Source organism: Phalaenopsis equestris, unplaced genomic scaffold (assembly GCF_001263595.1).
Source record: "Phalaenopsis equestris unplaced genomic scaffold, ASM126359v1 Scaffold000002, whole genome shotgun sequence".
Lineage (NCBI taxonomy): Eukaryota > Viridiplantae > Streptophyta > Magnoliopsida > Asparagales > Orchidaceae > Phalaenopsis > Phalaenopsis equestris.
In genome coordinates this window covers 17,171,755-17,192,874 of record NW_018164444.1, presented here as the reverse complement: position 1 = coordinate 17,192,874, position 21,120 = coordinate 17,171,755, and the positions used below count along the sequence as shown (strand labels likewise).

At 41.8% G+C, this 21,120-nt stretch overlaps 1 protein-coding gene across 3 annotated transcripts in view; it reads right to left on the bottom strand.

Annotated features, from left to right (window-relative positions):
* Positions 1-21,120, bottom strand: part of LOC110021142 (chaperonin CPN60-like 2, mitochondrial) — a 49,320-nt gene that overhangs the window by 4,666 nt on the left and 23,534 nt on the right. For all 3 annotated transcript variants that reach the window (XM_020719512.1, XM_020719522.1, XM_020719503.1), the window contains exons 13-16: positions 9,251-9,346; positions 8,820-8,919; positions 8,403-8,506; positions 8,229-8,334 (exon numbers count right to left, since the gene is read on the bottom strand). In XM_020719512.1, coding sequence (XP_020575171.1) covers positions 8,229-8,334; positions 8,403-8,506; positions 8,820-8,919; positions 9,251-9,346 — 406 coding nt within the window. The remainder of the gene's footprint in view (positions 1-8,228; positions 8,335-8,402; positions 8,507-8,819; positions 8,920-9,250; positions 9,347-21,120) is intronic.

The following is a 21,120-nucleotide window of genomic DNA, read 5'->3' as shown; positions in this document are numbered from 1 at the left end:
TCTCTCGCCCGCCTCCCGCCTCTCCCTTTTCCTCCTCATTCTTCTCTTCTTCGCCACACGCAGATCCACCGACCCCTACTCCGACACCGAGATCCCGCCATTCGCCGGACCTCTTCCTCGTCGGTGTCGTATTTATGTCGGAGCAAAAATCAGCGAGGGGAGCTTTAAATTTTGGGCTCTCCTCCGCGTTTCTTTTGATCCCGGTGTGCGCCGCCGGCGAGCTAGCCTCTACGCACCGCAGAGACATCGCTGGAACACCTCGATGTCGTCGGATAGCAAGCGACGTCACCGTTCGGGAAGGTGCAAGAGCCTTCCACATCGCAGGAAAGGCCTCCGCCGACGCTTCTTCCTGCCGGTATCTTCGTAGGTTCTCCTCTTTTGCGGGCGTCGAGCAACCCTTCTCGAAGGTACGTATCGGTTTTATTTTCATATGAATCGATGCTTATTTTTGGGTACTCCTGCCCTCATTTGCTCCCATCTTCATCCATTGCGAGGTATAGTGGCGCACGGACCGGACACCAGCGGCTCGAAGCAAGGGCTCTCCTTCAGTATAAAGAGAGCGCGTCCACAACCGTCACGGTGGCGAGATTTCCTAACTCCTAGCTGTTCCCTAGGTTTTAGTGGTACTTAAGCGTGTGGGTTCGATCTCACACACGGGGTGCGTGCGCCGACGTGGGTCGGTGACGTGCCTGTGTGATGGATCGTTGGTTTTCCTAGAGCTAGCTTTTAGAATAGGACTTCATGTGCGTTGTCAAACACCCTCTGTAGAGCCGAGTGTCTCCCCTTTGTTGTGAGCTTTAACACAAATCCTGATGGGTCGGAGTCCCTCACTCCCCTTGCTTTGGGTTCCTCAGCCTTACTTGAAGAAGCTGGGAGGTCGGACTTGGCAAAGCGAGAGAAGCTTTGTAGCTGGCTCGCTTTGTAAAGCCTGGAGGAGTTCGCAAAATAAGAAAAGCTTTGTAGTCATCCTATTTCGTGACGCCGTGGAAAGTCTTCCTCTCGGAGATCCTGGGCGAAACTCCTAACATTTCCTCACCAAAACAAGAGGCGAAGGTGTCGCACATCCAAGGGTCTAAAACTTAGATTTCCCATGTGAGATTGTTAGCACGCGCCCAATTTGTTATTTGCATGTTGGTTTGCTACATATTGCATTTTTACTTGGTGCATGTTGCATTTCAATTCGCTCCGACAGGCAGCTCTTGCCTGGTGAGCATTTTACTTCGCTCCGATCTGTCGTGCCCCGGCTTGACGAGCATCTCACTTCGCTCCAATTGGCCGCCCCGACCCGGCGAGCCTCTCACTTTGGTTCGACCGGTCGTCCTGGCCCGGTCGACCGATCACTTAAGTTCGACCGGCCATCACAGTCCGGTCGAGTGAGCACTTGCATGTTTGTATGCTTCTGCATCTTATTGCCTTTTTGTTTGCATCACATCGCATGTTTGTTTGTTTGCATGTTGCACTATGTATGCTTGCATGTTGCACCCGGCGAGGATCACCACTGCCTCAACGACACGCCCACACCTTCGGTCACTGCCGCCTCGGCACACCTTCGGGTCGCTATCACCGCAGCACGCCAAACACTTTTTGGCAATTACCGCCTCGGCACACCTTACTTTGGGCCACTGTCTCTATTGCATGTCTTTCCTTCAGGCCACTGTTTCTATGACTCATCCATTTGTTCGGGTCGCTGCCTACATGGTATGCCAATCTTTTCCTGAGTCACTGCCCCATAATGCACTCATCACTTCTGTCACATGACTGCCTACACTTGCATTTGCATGTTCGCAAAGATAGCGAGTCAGGCTCGTTAGGAGAATGACCACGTGTCGGTCGCGATGCCTTAATAAGCATTGTTTGTTGGGTTGATCCCAATGAGCAATGCGAGTTAAGTCATCAAGATTGACACGAACATGATTGTGCTAAAGATCTAATAGATCTAACTCGTGTCACCACTCTACGTGACACCCTTTAGATCCTTTGGATCTGTAGGAAGGGGCCAGTATGACGACCCCGTCAAAGTCATACTATACCCAGACCTACCACGCACTTAGACACTAGGTTGACGCATTTTTCGTTTATGGTGCTTAGGTAGTCTTTGATGTCCGGCTATTGTTCTTTGCTGAATTGGTTGCCCTAGCCAGACACCTTTCTTTTGCATTGTGCTTGTGATGTGACTGCAGGCTGCATATGTATGGTAGCGTGTTAGGGCGTTCTTCTGCAGGGAGTCATGTCCTTTTATATGCACACACATAGGTACCGCTATGGGGGGAGCATGTGATGATTTCTGACCCTTTTGTTTGCAGATGTTATTTAGCTCCTCCGCTTTTAAGACATGACTCATAATACGTTATTTGCATGAGAGCTTTCCCGCTGACATTTGTTTCCATGCAGGGTTGAGTCAAGAGTTCAGTAGCAGAAATAAGATACGGGCACGAGTTCCGAGGCGTTTAGCGCAGAAACCACGTAAAAGAGACCGGGAGCAGATGCTCGTACCTCGTATCTTAATTCTGCATTTTGTATTGTGTAAAGAATTATGACTGGGCATGTATATGCGGAGTCCGACCGTCTTTTTCTTTTCTGGGATATGTTGTCGACCCAGCGACACCGGCCTGTTTATTATTTTGATTTGACTTGTTTGTTTTTTACATTATGTTGCATGTCTGCATTTACATGTATTTTCCTTATTTTTTTCTGTGGTTTATCTGAGATTTCATGATGAAACATAGACTCATTATAACTTAAATTCCTAATTTTTCTACTAAAAATCCTACATAAAATATTCAAGATAATTAAATTTTAGGATTAAAATATTCAGGATTTAAAAATTGCAACATTTACTTTCTTGCATATATTAATAAGGCCTCCACAATGCTTAAGGACCGCATAACTGCATTCATATTTGCATGTCCCGAGGAGGAGCTCTCGTGCTTCTTCAACCTGACTGACCCAACATACCTTTATATAGGTGGTTGTGGTTGTCTGGTTGTCTAGTGCGCCAAATGTGTTAGAAGGCTCCCCGACCCAGACGGGGTGTAAGTCCTTTTGTTTGGAGTGTTTCCATCTTTGTAGCTAAACCTCTCTTTCATTTGTTTCCTGAGGCAATCACGCCACTTCGACAGGTATAAGTCCCACCTTTTGGAGCTTCAGCTTTTAGTCATAGGATAGAGTTTCCTTCCTTTGACCTTAGGGCTATCGAGGTTTCCGTGGACGACGCAATCCACGAATTGCTGACTGGGGTTCTCAGGACGTGTTGGGTCGACTATCTTCACGACCAGATAGACATAGGGTTCTAGTAGTTGTAGATGACAGACCTGTGGTACCCCGACCGAGTTACATCTACCTTCTAGGATAACTCTATCTTCCTTTTGTCAAGCCCCTTTGAGCCATATCTATCATTGACTTCATTGATATCATTTTGACGGCTCGATGCCGATAAGCTACCACCCATTTGGGATACGATAATTTGTCCTTTGCCCTTATGTCCCGAACGTATTTTAACGTGTTGGGATATCCCCGTTAAGATGATTTAGGTTATTTCGTTGGCCCCGTGTGCTGATAAGCCACTACCCATTCGGGATGTGAGAGACTCACTCCCTGCACGATGGCTTAGCGCGAGCTTTGAATCATTCAGACTGTTCCCACACGAAATAACCTTCCTTTGAGTACCTATTGCCCCAAGTTCACGAAATCCAAGCGAAACTTCTTTTATCGAGAGTATTCTTGGGTACCCCCCAAGATGTAATTAACCAAGTGGGATACGTCCCATTGGGAGTGCTCATGACCCCAGAACAGACACTTACACTTGACTCTCTGGTTTGGGTAGTTTACGTAGGTTTTGGGTAGTTTACGTAGATATTCATTCGCGGATATCGGTTTAAGGTGCTTTCGCCCGAACCTGTTTGGGCGGACACTCTTAACCTATCTTTGAAAAGTTTACCGCACGTAGGCTCTCAACGCTTTGTGTTTTCTCTTATTTATCATTTTGTCGTATGTCCCATATTATTCAGTTCCTCTCCTCTGTGAATCGTTGATTTGATTCGGGAGGGAGATTTATTCGAATAAGGGAAGTATACGACAATCGACAGACTGACGACTCATTCTAAAATAAAAGAGAGGAAAACGAGCAAAAACAAACTCGGAAAGAGAAAAAACCCACGGGACATAGCTGAATCAAAATAATTCACAATAAATTGATGATTACATCTACATTCGTTGTCCAACGGACAGGAAAATGACTACACAATTCTTCAAGATACAATATATATTACACAATGGTCGAGAGTGATTGCATCTTAAGATATTTACTGGAATACCAATACACAGCCTTCGAGGCGCTTCATTGTTCCGGTGTACTGGAAGATGTACTACTCTGTTGGGTGCTTCACTATTCCGCAATGTTTGTTGGGATTCGCTGAGCATGTTTTGACATCACAAGGACCGGATGACAACTAATGATGGTCGGCGGCGACGAACGAGCGATCGTTGATGATGGTAGATGGCTGCAGAAGCATGCAATGTTCATTGGACCTTCAGTGTAGAACGTGAAGGTTCAACTCCTCCTCCAAGCTCCGGTCTTCCTCTAGTTCAAGGTCTAGCTCCCCTCTCAAGAAGGAGGTAAGACTCTATTTAAAAAATCAGTGAGAGACCACTTGACCTCTCTATTGGACGGCCCAGAGAGATCAGATGATATCTTATGAACATTTGAGGGTCTTAATGATATTGGAATTGAGTGATCATGAACCCGTTGAATTCGTCTTGTCGAGACGCTCGATTTGAGTACAAGTTTATCAAATTTGAAATACATTTAACATTACAAGTAGACACTAAAAGCTTCCAAAAATGACTTAACGGCTCGATTCGGGATTGATTTGATTTGGATTAGACCAACTTTAGTGTCATTGCGTCCGTCTTGTCAAGTCAGTCAGTTTGACTAGAAGTTTGTTGAAATTGAACTTCTGGGTGATTTTTAATTTACGCTCGAGCATTTCTTGCTCATAAAATGCTCCGATATTCGTGCTAATCAGCCCAAGATTCATTCCATACTTTGAAATTCATTTTGAATTATAATTCAATTGAAGACATTATTGAAAATTTCAAAAGTATATCATGAAGATGTCGAAAGATTATCGAAGAAATTCTTTGTAGAGAAAAATTTGAGTTTCTGGAGGGTATTATTCATGAAGAAAAATTGGAGTTTACTGTCACGCATTTCAGAAAGGATTATGGGGATTTCTACGCCATGCATTATGGAGGAATTTTTCATGGAGAAAAAATGGAGTATACCCGCATTGCATTTTGGAGAAGATTCTTCATTTGGATTTCCTCGCCGCATATTTCAGAGAGAATTCTTGGTGGAGAAAAATTAGAGTTTTCCCGCATTCTGGAGGGTATTTTTCATAGGGATTTCCTTGTTGTGCATTTCAAAAAGGATTTTTTGTGTGATTTTTGTTTTATATAAGGATATTCTTGCTAGAAATAAAACTAGAAACTTATAAGCTATGATAAAAGAAAAAAAAATATTTACTCAAAAGATAAATTGTAGTTGTACTTCTCATTCAAAAATTCCAATGATTTTCTCCTAATTGACCTCACCTCATTCTTATAATAGCCCAAACGACCTTGATGTATCAGACATTCATATTCCACTTTTAAGTAAAAAATATTTCTGTCAAATGCCCTTTTCCATAGAAGGAATAACAATACTGAAACTGGTCTCCAATATCTGAATTTTCTATCGGTCTTGACCACTTAATCACTTCATCCTTGATGACCATCAAGACGTTGGCACGTGACATATTGAGTGACATATACTCATTTTTTGAACGAGGCTCATGTCACAGGTTCAGGGATTGAGGAGAGAGATCGCGATTCCTTTGTGATTCAAACTTATTTCATTGTAAGGTTTGATCAGTATCCCCGAGTTATTCTTCCGTTTGCCCCAAAATGGCTCGAATCACTACTTGTGTGCGTTGATTGTCTTATCTGCAAAAGATTTGGGCTTCGATAGGATAGACAAGATCAGCATAAGAGCGTACTTTCTCCCGAATTAACAATGAATAGAAAAGTTCTCGACAGAGCCTTATAAGGAAACTCCCTTAATAGTTTAGGATTCACCCCTGTTATCTAGCGAGCTTTAATAGGGAGCCTATAGAAATATTCCTTAAAGGGTTCCCCCTTATTTTAGCAAATTCCTGATAAATGGGATGAATCTTTGATCATGTTTGCTATGAATTAATCCACGAATAGCTTGACAAGCTCATTAAAGGTACGGATGGTGCCTCCCGAGAAAGAGTATAACCAGGTGCGAGCTTGACCCTCGAGAGTAGCAAGAAACACTTGACAAGGTAGCGCATAAGCGGCACGCTGAATGTGTATGATGATTCGATAATAGTCAGTGTATTTTTAAAGGTCGGTTACCTCTTCATAAGAATCAATATTTGAAAGTTTAAAGCCTATGAAGATGAGGTATTGGAGGACCGCCTCAGCCAAGTGAGAGGACTCTTGGAAGTAATAAAGAGCGGGGAAGCTATCCCTATCCATCGAGGGGAACTCTACCCGAACAAGATGTAGCCCGTCATGAATGGCATTATCAAGAGCAACGATAAGACAGGGTTGTGCCAGGTGAGCTGTAATGGATGGATGAGTGTGACTCGTAGTATTAAGGAGGACGGCGTCCTAGCTTGGAAGAGGAGTTCCATCATGAGCAGGGAGTCTGGTATAAGTGTGCTAGAGCAGGACATTTCTCGTCAGCTGTTGAATTGACACAGTAAGGTATCGACTATCAGGCCTCACGTAAGATCTGAAGGATCTCATGTTGAGATTCCTCCATCATGCGCATTCGATCATCTAGAGAGAAACCTGAGCCGCATTTGTGGGCAAGATGATGGCTTCTAGGGTGGGAAGTAATAAAGGCTTGATAAACTTGACTCTGAGATTATCCCCTAGAATGGTGGGTGTTAGAATGAGATGCTTTGTTATTACGAGTGTTGCGTCTGGTGGCATTTAGTAAATTTTGCAAGTCCTTTGAAGTTAGGATTATTGTTCTCACAAACGGTGTCAAACTAATGCATGCTATAGAATTAACAACGAGAGAATAATGAATCATCGTCTTAGCATTAAATGAGAATCCAACACACACTCAAATGACACAAATGAAAGGTGGAGACATCAAAAATATTTACATGAAAAACTAGAAAAGTGAAAAAATTACGAGGTCAAACTCAATTAGAATAATCTACTATGAATTAGTGAATGCACATACAGGTTCTTGTGCCACAAAAAGAAAAGACTACACAGTTCTTTAAGGTACAATATTCGTTGTGCAATGACCAATAGTGGTTGCAGTTGGGAACAATTACTGGAACTACAATACATCATCTTTGAGGTGTGTCGTTGTTTCGATGTACTGAATGCGTATTGTTCAGTCAGGTGCTTCACTATTCCACAACATATGCTGGGATTCCGCAACGCATATAGTGACTCCTTAATAAGAATACATAGTAAAAAGTGGTTGCACCTGATGCTTGTCGACGGGGGCCAGAGATAATCGCCGACGGTCGACGGCTGCAGGAGCAGACAACATTCACTGAACCTTCGGTGCAGAACATGGGGATTTCAACTCCTCAAAGCTCTGGTCTTTCTCTGGTTCAAGGTCTAGTGCCTCTCTTAAGGAAGGGATAAAGCTCTATTTATAGAGTCTAGGATAGACCTACCGATAAATAAAGAAAGAATCTGACCACTCCATTAGATGATCCAGAGAGATCCCTCAATTGGATGGTACTCTGCAGACATTTCAGTATCTTAATGGTGCGGGAATTGAGTGATCTTAGGCTCATTAGATTCGCATTGCCGGGATGCTTGATTTAACTATAAGTTTGTCAAATTTAAAATCCATTTGAATTTTCAAGCAGTAACTATAAGCTTCCAAAAATGGTTTAACGGCTCGATTAGGATTTGATTTGAATCAGATTGTATCAACTTTAGTGCCATTATTTATCTTGTTGAGCCGATCAGTTTTACTGTAAGTTTGTTCAAATCAGTCCTTTGAATGATTTTTAATTGTATTTGAATGTTTCCTACTCTAAAAATGTTTCAGGATTCATGCTAATCGCCCCCAAGATTCATTTAACGCTTTGAGATCCACGCTGAATGATAATTTAGTTGATGACATATCGGTTATAATGAAGAGAAATTAACTGCCATTCAAAAGCAAAAAGAAAACAGCACACCTGTAGCAGCATCATAACCAAAATTATAGTCATGTTGTTCTAGAAGTTTGCCAATAACTACTGCACCATCCACACCCGCATTTGTGGCAATTGTATAAGCAGGTGCCTGCAAAAAACTATATTATTAGTGTGAAAAATTCGTGGCTTTAACATTTTACAAATTATGATTTGAACCTTTAGTGCCTTTTGAATAATCTGAACTCCAATTTTCTCATCACTGTTCTTGGTTTGGATTCTATTTAACTCCCTTGTAGCGTATAAAAGAGAAACACCACCGCCTAAAAAGAGTTACTTTGAGAAGAATGAAGCAATAAACTCCAACCACAATCACCAAATAAGGGGAAAAAAGGAAATTTACATTCCTTTTACCCATCTCACACATAATCTTTCATATTTACATAAATAACACTTTAGTGTTGTAAAAATATACATGAAAATATGTATCTCACTTTTCAAAAGTGATAATAGTGTTATTTTTTATGTGATATTAAAATTTTGAATGCCATGTGTAAATATGAAAGTATAAGAGTAACATACGTAAAAACATTAGAATTGTGTTCTATGGATGTAAATGCCCCCCCAAAAAATCACCTGGCAGATAACCCTCTTCCACAGCTGCTCGTGCAGCATTCAGAGCATCGGTAACCCGATCCTTTTTCTCGGCAACTTCAGCATTGCTCGCTCCACCAACCTGCAAACAAATAGATAAATAGTAATCAGGCATGCATGGTTCAAACGGAAATGTTTAAGAAATACGGGCATTTAAATACATAATACACAATTGTTATGTATTTACATATCTCACATCCAGATGTCATATTTACATAATACATGACACTCAAATCTTTAACATCACAAAAAATAGCAGATTATCATTTTTAAAAGTGAGATACACCTTTTCATTCATAGTTTAAACCACAAGAGTGCTATGTGCGTAAATATTATTATTCAGGTGTGAGATATGTAAATACATCAGAATTATGTGCTCCGTATGTAAATTTCCCTAAAAAATTATAACATACCTTAATAATCGCAACACCTCCAGAAAGATTAGACAACCGTTCTCGAGCTTTCTCTCTGTCAAACGTGGCAGTACTTTTCTCGATTGTTGTCCAAAGCTGTCAAGCATAACAGTGTAAGCATTTATGACTCTAAGATCAAAACATCAGCTGATTCAAAAAAAAAAAGTCTTTAGCTCAAAATATACATCAATACCAAAAAAAATAAAATGATTTTTTTCTGCTTACTTCAGTGGGAACACATGATAGTTACTAAAATGGCCAAAATACCATTCAACATTGCATAAACCCATTAAATTCTCAAGAAATACTTGCATACATACCACTCAATTCTTAGGTATTCACATATCTAAAACCTAAACTTAAATTTTTACATACATAGGCACTTTACCTATGCATGACAGGATGTATTTCACTTTTTAAAAGTTTAAATAGTGACATTTTTTATGTGATGAAAGATTTTGGTGGTATAAATGTAAAAATTAAAATTTTGGTGTTAGTTATGTAAATACATAGGAATTGGGAGGTATTGATGCAAATGCCCCAATTCTCAAACATAAACTTGAGACGTAGTCATGGAGCCACCAATTCTAAATTCATGAATTCAATAAATAATAATCCCATGTTGAAGCAAAGATGGCTATTGATACCGGAGTTAACCCAAAATATCACCAAGCAAAAGAAATTTATTGTTAAGTTCAAAAGTTACAACAACTCCTCAATATAAACAACATGAAACATACAAACGATCAAGTGACAATGGTGAGTCCTCAAAATAAGAATAAAACACCACAAAAACACATGAACATTTCTCTAGAGGAAAGCGGCAAGCCACGAAGGGAAGGAAGGGAGCTGCGACTACACTGGAAGTTGCAGCCAGCAGGTGGCTGCGGCGCTGGAAGGAGCAGGAGTGGTGTCGGCAATATAACTGCAGAAGAATGATTCCGAAGATATATACATATATATATATATATATATATATATATATATTCAATAGATATAATTCATAGTCCTTGTATTTTCCAGTTTTAGAAGTCAAAATGGTATAACTCAATAATCCTTAATAAATCATCACATACTCTAAATTCAGCGAAAACATCTTCCTTCCGGTGATACAACCGTCCACCATTGTTGTTTCAAATTCTAGTACCACTAAAATGGGAGAATTTACATACATTCCACCGCTCAGTTCTCATGGATTTACATGTCTAACATCTTAATTTTGCCTTTTACATTTACACCACTCAAGTTTTTCATATCCCAAAAAAAATAAGACTTTAACTTTTAAAAAGTGGAATACACCTTTTCATGCATAGGTAAGCAGGTATATATGCAAAAATTGAAAGTTTAGGTGTTAGATATATAAATACATTGGAATTGAGTCGCCTGTATGTAAATCTTCCTTCAAAGGTCATCTACAGATTCCAAATGCTTAATACAGCAATCAAGTTCCGTAACTCCAAAAAAGCACTTCAAACTCTCAACGGTCTGAAGAGCTCATCACAATACAATCTTAACTGTCCCAAATTACACCTAATTTGAATACTGCAATACTAAAACCCGACACTAAGATAGAGCGAGCCTTATAAACTTAATCTATGTGATCACTTTAAGTTTTGGGCCATTTAGATATTGTTAAAACATTTAGGATTCAGGGCCCCATATTGTCCATGGATGATAATTTGGGAGAAACCTTGAGAAGGAGATGGAAGAAAACTGAGGATTTCAGCATGTGACACTATCACTCTTCTAGCAGCTCATAGAGGTCATCAATTTTCTTCTCATTCTCTCATTCCTCTCGCGATATACTGTCAAAAAGTTAAGAGAATCGGGGAGCTAAATATACATCAAAAAATAGATCTTCAAAACAATAGGAAAGCCCCGACATTAAATGGGCTTTTTGGCCTAATGGATCGAGTCCATTCACCATGTATTTTGAAGCACTAATCATAGCATAGTTAACCCAAATCACAATGGGAAATACAAATATTATTACTAAATTTCAAATGGTTACATGAAAACTCATCAAAAATTAAAAATAAATGACCACAACACCCATGACACCCAAACAATCGAAAGACAATAAGGACACTGCAAAATAAGAAAGAAAACAATGTAAAACACAAAGTCCAACAGGACGAGCGACATGTCCAACAGGGGAGGAAGGGGGCTGCGGTGGTGCTAGGGGTCTGGCAGAAAAGTCAACGGGTAGGAGGTAGGAGGCCTGCTAACTGGTGACAAGAAGGATAGCACGTAGGCGACTGGTAACCGATAGCTTAAAGCAGCAGGACAGTTGATGGATAGGCGCTGGAAGACCAGAGAGGTTGAAGGTCTGGACTGTAACATGACATAAATGAGAAGCGTCGAACAGCAGCACAGACAGTGTCTGCATGGCTGGCGACAAGAGGGTAGTTGCCGGAAGCAGCAAACAACAGCAGGGAGGGTGTTGGCATGGCTGGCGGGAACAAGACAACTGCAGAAAGCATAAAAAAAACAATAGAAAATGAAGATGGTAGCAACGTCGAGTGGTTTGCGGCTGCTGGAAGGGGGGCCAAAGAAGGCCGCAAAAGGATAAATGTCATGTTGGGGTCGAGCTATAACCGAAGCACCACCCAGACCCTTGGCGATAGTCACTACCTCAAACTAGTAATAGTCGGAGCACCTTCTCATCATCGGGTTCAGCCTCCGGAGGATAACGCCTTGAAGTCAACAACTGAAATCGATAATCATCAAAAACCCTCCTCCCCAATTCTAGGTAAAAAACATCTATAAATAAGGGGGAAATAGATAGACTAGGCAAGTAGGAGAATAGACAATAAATAAAGAAGGGGAGGGGGTAAGGAATTGAAGTGAGGCATGTAGGAAGGGATGGATATAGGCAGAGAATCAAATAGCAAAGGGAATCAAATAAAAAAGAAGACTGTGGTTACTGTAGCAATTATGTTTGCGATACTGCAATTGCTACATTACCGCGGTCGGTAACTAGCGGGTCCATCTCAGGGGGGTTGGGGAAGCTTCGACTTCATCCGTAAAAGCTTTTAAGGGGGAAAAATTATGGTAGGGTTGCTTAGGTAGAGGCGGATGCTGAGGACCCTGGGATAATACTAGGGTTGGGCTAACTTTGATACCAAATAATATCAAAGTTAACATAACCCGCGGCGACGATAAACAAATATTATTACTCACGAACTCAAAATACAAACAAAGTTCAACATGACAGTAGAACCAAAAAAAAAAACAAGACTAGCACAATCCGTGGAAGGCCTAGAGAGAGTATCTGCGAACATCGACGGTGAATTTGGGCCAGCTGGTGACGAGAAAAGGCAGCAGCAAGCGGTGGAGGCGCGGGAGGCTAATCGATTTGGGCGGCGGCCATAAGGAGAAGGGCCACAAGTGGCGGTAGTCGACAGTATCAGCAAGAGCAGGTGGCTACTGGACAGGACAGGGCAGCCGACAATAGCAACGCAGACAAGGGCAAGTAGAACTGTCCCGAGCTAGAAGACACAACCAGCAGACAGGAGCTGCTGGAGGAAGTTGTGGCAGCTAAGATAGCCAAGCGGTTGTTGAAACGAGCAAGGGGGTGTGCGAAGGTGGTCGACGCATAGGACAATAATGGAAAGGGGAGTCCTGTTGGACACAACAAGGTGGCGGCCTGCTAGAGTGGTAGGTAGGTTGGAGGGCAAGTTCTGGGTGCTGGATAACAGGTTTGGGCGGGCGGACAACAGATGGGAAGAAGAGGCAGCAGGTGGGAAGGCTAGACAACAAGTAGGGATGACCGGACAACAACGAAAATGGTCGGATAGCATGTTGGGATGTTTTATGGGTGGCGGGAAGTGGGCAATGTTGGGAGTTGGCAGATGAGAAGGAGAGTGGAGGGAGGGATGGACAAGAAAAGGGAAGAAGATAAAACATCATCTCGGAGTAGTATATAGTCGAAGACCACCACCTCCTCGAATATATCCCTAAAATCGGGGAAACACACCACAAAGGAATCTGAACTCAGAATAACCACCAAAAACTGAATTCACTAAGCAAAACACCCCCATATATATAATAAGAATTGAGAATTATATTAGGCAATGTTGTAAAATAAGAAAGGGATTAAAAAGGAAAGTACAGGAAATAGACAATGCTTTTAAAATAAAAAAGAAATTAGAAAGAGAAGAAATAGAAAGCAATGCCTTACAATCGGAGATTAGTGGGAAAAGTAAAGAAAGAATTGGAGAAAAAAAGAAGAGAGAAGGGGCAGCAATTCCAGCCTCCGCAGGAGGGCTTACTGGTCCAGTAGAAGGCTGGACATGCCCCAACTAGGCCGATTTGGCCGGCCTCCTCAAACAGCCTTGCGTCAATCTCCCGAAAATGGAGGAGCTTCAACCTCATTCATTGAAGCTTCTGGTCCGTTATCCTCAATCTTTGTTGCACCTGAATCTCACTGTTAGCTGCACTTGTGAGCATACAACCATCTCGATCCAATTTCTCGGCACTGCGTGTCTTGCTCGTATTGTTGAATCTTCCTAAAATAACCCATAATTGGTTCAAACGGGTGCAGTGAGAGTAAACTAAACCTTTCCCCACGGCGGTGATGGTGGTACTGCGTCGACCGTGAGACCCTAAAATACCCTTGATCGTATTAGTTTGGTATTTGGAGTGAGTGTCTCAGCCGTCTCGTTCATTGTCAGAACTAAAACTGGTCCAACTGACGTTGCTCTGTCGGTAAAAGCTTATGAAATCTCGGGCTCTGCCAAGGGAAGTAGAATGATGTGTTTCCCCTCCTTGGTGAAGAAATAATGTGTTTTTGAATCCGTTGTGTTCAGTTCTCCGGTCACACTGTCACGGTCGTCCCAACAGAAGCTGACGAGCATTCATAAGGACAACACCACACCTGGTCTTGTAGTTGGCCTCCAATTGAGAACTCTACTAAGCATCCTTGATCGACGTTGATTGATTCTCCTTCTATAGCCACTTCCATGAATATGACAGGAAATGCCTCTTAGTAAAGAGTCCCAACTTTTGTGCCATCCGACTTGATATCACGTTCTTGTTGTTCCTGTCGTCGATGATAAGAATGCATATTTTCCTGTTCACGGCGCAACGGTTGTAGAAAACATCGTGATGACGCTAATACGGATCCCCCGTGCCCTCAACTTGCAGGATTCATCGAATCACGAGTGTCTCTCCTTCATCTGTCGGAAGCTGATACACCTCACCATATTCCTCAGCTTTCTACTCGTTGCTAACCTCTTCCACGACACCCTGATTCGTGAGTGCGAGTACCCTGCTCGTGGGACAGTTGAAGGCTATGTGGTCTTAGCCGTGGCATCTGAAACATTTCTTGGTCGGTACAGTGTTGGAAGGGCTACCTTTCTCTTGCATCTTTCAGTTGGGATTTGGAGTATCATTCCCTTGTCCAGGCTTGTTATTTTTTCCTGAGGTACCCTTATTTGTCATCGTAACTATAGGTGATTGCTTGCTCGAAGGTTGCTACTTGAAAGACGGTTGTTGCCTGCTTTGTTTCTGATGTTTCTCTACCTTCAAGGCTAATGTCTGGACATCTCCCAACGTCTAATACGATTGCAATTACACAACATTGCTGATGACAAGCTTCAGACCCCCAAGATATCTGACTACTAGATGCTCCTCTAGCTCACACTTCAGCTATAAGTGATCGAGCTGGGTTGTAAACTCCACTAAAAAACCTATCTGTTGTAAGTTGTGGAGTTTCAGAAACATATCTTGACAATGGTAGAGTGAGAGGTACTTCTTCTGCATTGTCTTCATCTTCTCCCATCTAGTGAACTTCTCACTGCCTTCTCTTTTCCTCTACCTCTGCACATTCTCTCACCTTAAGGAATCGCTCTTCTTTAGTTTAATGGCAGCTAGCTTGACCGGCCTATCCTCTGGCACCTTCTTATACTCGAATATCCGCTCAACATATTGCAGCACATCCAGGAATTCAGTTGGATCCATGTCTCCTTCAAACTTGGGTAAATCCACATTGACTCTCTAGTCTCTGTATCCTTCGAATGACATCTCTTGAAAATTCTCCCTCTAGGAGGGATTCAAATATCCCTCTCTAGGTCTACTCTGATATTATATTCTGAAACGTCGTGGCCTGTCTTTTTCATCATTGAAATTCTCCTCATGGAAGGGATTCAGATTATCATTTCTTTATCCCCTTCGACTCTCCAGATCCCGATCGAACGTAACCTCCTCCTGTGTTGACTCTTCAAGCTCTGCAAGCCTCTATTGGAGATGGCGAAGCTCTCGAATACCTATTTTCGGGTAGGCTCGGAAATATTTCTCCTTGGTGGCATAGCTGATTGTTTGAGATCTACGGAAGGAAAGAAAAGACATAACGAAAAGGAAAAGAACGAGACAAAAAAAAAAAAGATTGGCAGACTCTAGGAGAACCCTATGATAGGACAAGGGTTATGCTAGCTCTGATACCAATGATGCCGGAGTTAACCCAAACCACAACGAGAAATACAAAGATTATTACTAAATTGCGAACGTTTACACGAAGACTCATCAAAAATAAAAAATAACTACAACACCAAAACGGTCAAAAGACAATAAGTACACTGCAAAATAAGAAAGAAAACAATGCAAAAAGCAAAAACGACTCCCTCTATGGCAAGTGATACGTACAACAGGAGAGGAAGGGAGCTGCGGTGGTGTGGAAGGAGGCTGGCAACGAAGGCAGCGGATAAGAGGAGTGGTGTCCAATGGCTGGAAGCAGGTTAGCACGCAGGAGACTGGTGTCCAACAGCTGGAAGCAGCAAGACAACGACTAGATGGAGCCTGGAAGGTCGGGTTGACTGCTAGAAAGCGGTTGATGGTCTACACGATAGCATGACAGTTGCGGAAAGCGACAAACAATAGCAGGTAAAGTGTCGAGAAGGCTGGCAACAGCAGCATAAATGTTGAAAGAATCGAACAATAGCAGGAAGGGGTTGGTGTGGCTGGCGGCAGCAGGATAGTTGCAGGAAGAATCGAACCACAACAGAGAATGAAGATGACAGCAAAGACGAGTGATTTGTGGCTGCTGGAAGCAAAGCCAGAGGAGGCTGCAAAAGGATAAATGTCTCGTCGGAATCAAGTTATAGCCGAAGTACCGCCAAGACCCTTGAAGACGATCACCAACTCATACGAATTACAGTCGGAGCAACTTTTCATCATCGGGTATTCCTCAAAGACAGCAATTGAAACCAGTAATCATCAAAAAAACCCTCCTCCCCTATTCTAGAAAAAACAATATCTATAAATAAGGGGAAAATAGATAGACTAGGCGAGTAGGAGAATAGGTAATAAATAAATGAGGGAGGGGAGGGGAGGGGAAGGGGGAGGAAAAGGAAGGAATTTGAAGTGAGGCAATTGTAGGAAGGGGTGGATTTAACCAGAGAATCGAACAGAAAAGGGAATTAAATCGAAAAGGAGACTGTGGTTACTGTAGCAGTTATAGGGACGCGTTCGTGATACTGTAGTTCTACAGTACAACAGTCGATAAGCTCCCGCCTCAACAAATCTTGACAAAACCAGTCTTACATGCTAGCTATAACTTTGGAAGTGATAGTTACTAGACTTGCCTCTCAGAAGGGCTTGACGATCTCATTTGTCGATCATGCCAGTGTTTACGCGAGCTCATTAGACTGAACTCGCTAGTATTAGGTATTCAAGCAAGCCTTTCCAAGCAAGTTCGTCTATACCATTCAAGCTCTTTTATCGAGCTAGCATGCATCCTTCGATTTATGTCATCAAGTTCGTTGAACAATCAATCATGAAAGGCAAAAGAAAAATTATGTTCCATCATTGTCCGTATTTATTTAGTGACTGTCTCACGTCCAAGCCTAGGATAATAGCAATGACGAGTCTTAACACATACATAGCACACAATTCTTATTTATTTACACATCTCACACCTAAACTTTCATATTTACACTCATAACACTCAAATATTTAATATCACAACAAAATAACAATATTACCACTTTTTTAAAGTAAGAAGCTGATGTGGGGGCTTGGAGTTGAACCGACCCTACAAGCTGAGCAGGAAGAATGACCTTGGTCCAGCAGTTGGCTGAAATGGCCTCCTCCCCCTTTTCATTGGGAGGGAATTCCCACCACCCCCCTCCTTTTGTTTTTCTGCCTATATATCAATTATAAATATGTATGTTGTTATACTATATGTCTCAGCTTCCTGCCTCCGAGCGTTTCCCTTACTAGGGATGAACCCGAAGGCGAGAAGATGCTCCTGTTGTAACTCATCCCAAGGTGGCGATTGTATCTTCTCATGTTCCTGTTTTGTAGCCTGCCACCCCTCCCTCTGTCGTTCCATCTGTTGCAGACCCTCCCCCGTGATCCTTGTTGCAATCCTTCTCCTATTACACCTATTGCAGCCCCTCTCTCGTAACCACGCTCCCTCCTGCCATTCCTGCCCCCTCATTGCTCTAGGGCTGTCAAAAAAGCTCATTGTTTGTGAACAGTTCGTGTTCGGCTCGTTGGGGAGTTCATGTTCATTTTGTTTGATAAGCAAACGAGAGGAACACAAATTTTTTTTTTCGTTCGGTTTATAAACGAACCAAACACGAACAGTCATTTATTCGATCGTGTTCGAATCATTATTGTTCAAAATATAAAATAATTTAAAATAGCTATATATAAAAAATTTATCATATTTTAAAAATAATTATATACTCTAAAAATTTATCATATTTTAAAAAATTAAATCCGATAAATTATAATCTGATCTTCAGGTTCGACTCTTAGCATATATTAAGTTCTATAACTTTGTATTTATCATCAGGTTCGTCTCTTAACTTAAATTTTCTTATATTTTTTTTAGATTTATTTAGTCTCTTTGAGTGAAAAATAGTTTTTGGAGTGAAATCTCGCATATTGTCTCTAGATCTAAATTTTTTATGGATGAGATATGATATTATGGTTTTATTGTGAGCTGTGATTCAAATATTTTGCATTTGTGCAATGATTCATACAGGTTTGAGCATTAATTTCATATAGGTTTAAACTTTTAAAAGATTTCGAACAATTCGAACAAATTTATAAGATTTCGAGTAATTCAAACAATTCTAATAATTTGAACAATTCGAACATTTCAAACATATTTTCAACAAATCAAACCGAACACGAACAGTAACTTTACGAATAATTTCAAACACGAGCCTATTTCAAACACACATAATTTTAAACGAACAAAACATGAACACGAGCTTTGTTTATTCGTGTTTGGTTCGTTTACACCCCTACGTTGCTCCTTCCCATAAGGCTCAAGGACATCACCCAACCAACCCTTTCCCTCCCATTACACCACAGCCAAGCAAAAACCAACAGTTCAGTTTTCCCTCTTGCCACTAGCATTTGCCCTTTTCCCATCCACAAGTGGTCGTGACCTGCTCTAGCCTATTCCTCCTGTCACACACTTCCCTCTGATAGCAGCAGATCTACCGCCACATGTTCTCAGTCCCCTCTTTCCAGCCAAATATCAACTTCCATTCCCCCAATTTCTGAGCTTGCAGTCCAGCCGCGAGCCTACTTCTTGTTGGTTACCATCAACCCTACCTACCATCTTCCAACCCACGTTTCTGCTACCCCCACCCATAGCCCACCGCGTCGTCCTCGCTCTATGGTGTCTTTTGGGCTTATGTTGTTATTTCCCTAATGTTGACAGTCTTTATTGTAACATTTATTTGAATTTCAACAATAATATTCACATTTTATTTGTGATTTGGGTTAACTCCGGTATCAATTGGTATTTGAGCTAGCGTAACCCTAGTCCTATCAGGGTTTCGTAGCACCTGCCATAACCCAAAAATTTTCTTTTCTACCGCCAAATACCCTTTTCACTACCACATATTCCTAACTTTAATTCTCCCTTGTTGTTTTCCAAAATTAGTAACCTTAAACCAATTATTTTTCCCTCTTTCACATCCTAATCTCAAACCCCAGTCATGTCACTAAGGAGATATATGTCCAAACCTACCCAAGCGGAGCTACAGCGAGAGATCCGCCAACTTCAGTGAAGGCTTGAGGACATTGATGATGAAATTTAATAAGAGGAGGTTACTCTTAACCGTGATAGGAAGAGTCAGATGGGAGAACGAGAGATTCTGAAGATGAAGCGAGAGACACGGCACCACTTCCTACCAACTTAAAACAGACAGATGGTGCAGACTCTAGCTTCAAAGATAAAGAGACCACATCACCGAGCTACCCCCACATCTTACAAGCAAAGTCAACCTCAGAATTTTATTGTCAGAATACACCCAAAAACACGCCCAATACGACCCCATCAGAGGAAGAGCTGATTCAGAGTGGAGTAAAGGTAAAACCAATTCACATCCCTAAATTTATCACAGCCATGAAGTGTTGCATGTACCACGGATTTGGGCATGTTGAATCAAACTGCACAACCGATGGGTGATCTGCTTCACTGAGCAGGGTGTTGTTGAAAAATTGAGCAATGACACAGTTGATCCGAGTGAAGATAAAGACTTCAAAAAAATATCTCAACGTACAGACAACGAGGAAAAGACATCATCGATTCTAGTTGACCTTAAAAGAGAGAATGCATTAGAGGTAACAATAGTTGTTCTAGAGAGTGGTGACTTTGATGTATGGGGCATTCATGCAGAGTATGAGATTGTGGTTCCTCGAACTACCGTTTGACAAGTGTTGATAGGAATATTATCAGGATTGACTTTGGAACTCCAAATGGGTCATGAGCTTGAGGAGCCAATACCAGACATAGGTCAGTTTTAGATAAAAGAATTTCAGGCATTCCAAATATATAATATGTCTCCTGAGTTGCCCCTAGGGAAGAAGGTACAACTTGTCGCATATGAGAAGATTTTGAGTCACTTCTGGAAGACAATCTTGAGTCATTTGAGGATTAAAATCAGTTCAACGGTGTACCTCCTGATAGAGGATCAGACAGGATGGATGAACCGTAGTGATGGGAATCACCCCAGGATCTTTAGGAGAAAAAATATTCTGTCATGGGATCGATGTCCTTCCCGACAAGAAGAAAATGCCTCTTATGAGTGGTTACACATCAGGGTGGCTCATTCTGCTAGAGAAGTCAATCGATATTTGACCCTCTTGCCATCCTTTGCTTATTAGACAAAGCAAACCGAGAACGAGTGGGAAAAGCATATTATATATTTACTTGTTCAAAATTTGGCTTGGGAGAATCTTTGTTATTATGTACCTCCAGCTCAGGTTATGTCAAAAAAGGACAGATATTATTCTATCAAGATGTTTCTTGGAACGACGTCACCTACAGAATTGACTTACCGGGAGCTTACAATATTGATTGAACTGACTAATAAGAGACAAAAAGCTTCGATGAATGAGGTCAAAGCTCCTCCAACTCCGAAAGATTAATGTGGGGTCTTGGGGCTGAATTGGCCCTTCCGATTCAGCAGTTCAACTAGTTCAACAGGAAGAAGGCTCTCAATTCAGCAAGAGGCAAGACCGCCCCCCCTCCCCATTTTCATTAAGCGGGATTCCCCCTTCCTTTTCTATTTCCGCCTATATCTCTATTATAAATGTGTGTTGCTGCCGTAAAGTTTATTTTTTGGTTTATTTTGATCTCAGGTTCCTACCTCCGGGCGTTTCCCTTGCCCAGGTTGTATCTGATGACGAGGTGTTCTGGCCGTAACTCATCCCGATGTGGTGATTATATCTTCCCTTGTTCCTGTTTTGTCGCCCGTTAACCCCCTCCCTTCCATTTCATCTACTGCAGACCCTCACCTGTGATCCCTGCTGCAGCTCCTCCCCTGTTACACCTGTTACAGCCCCTCCCATAACCACATTCTGACCTGCCAGTCCTGCCACCTCATTGCTCCTTCCCGTTG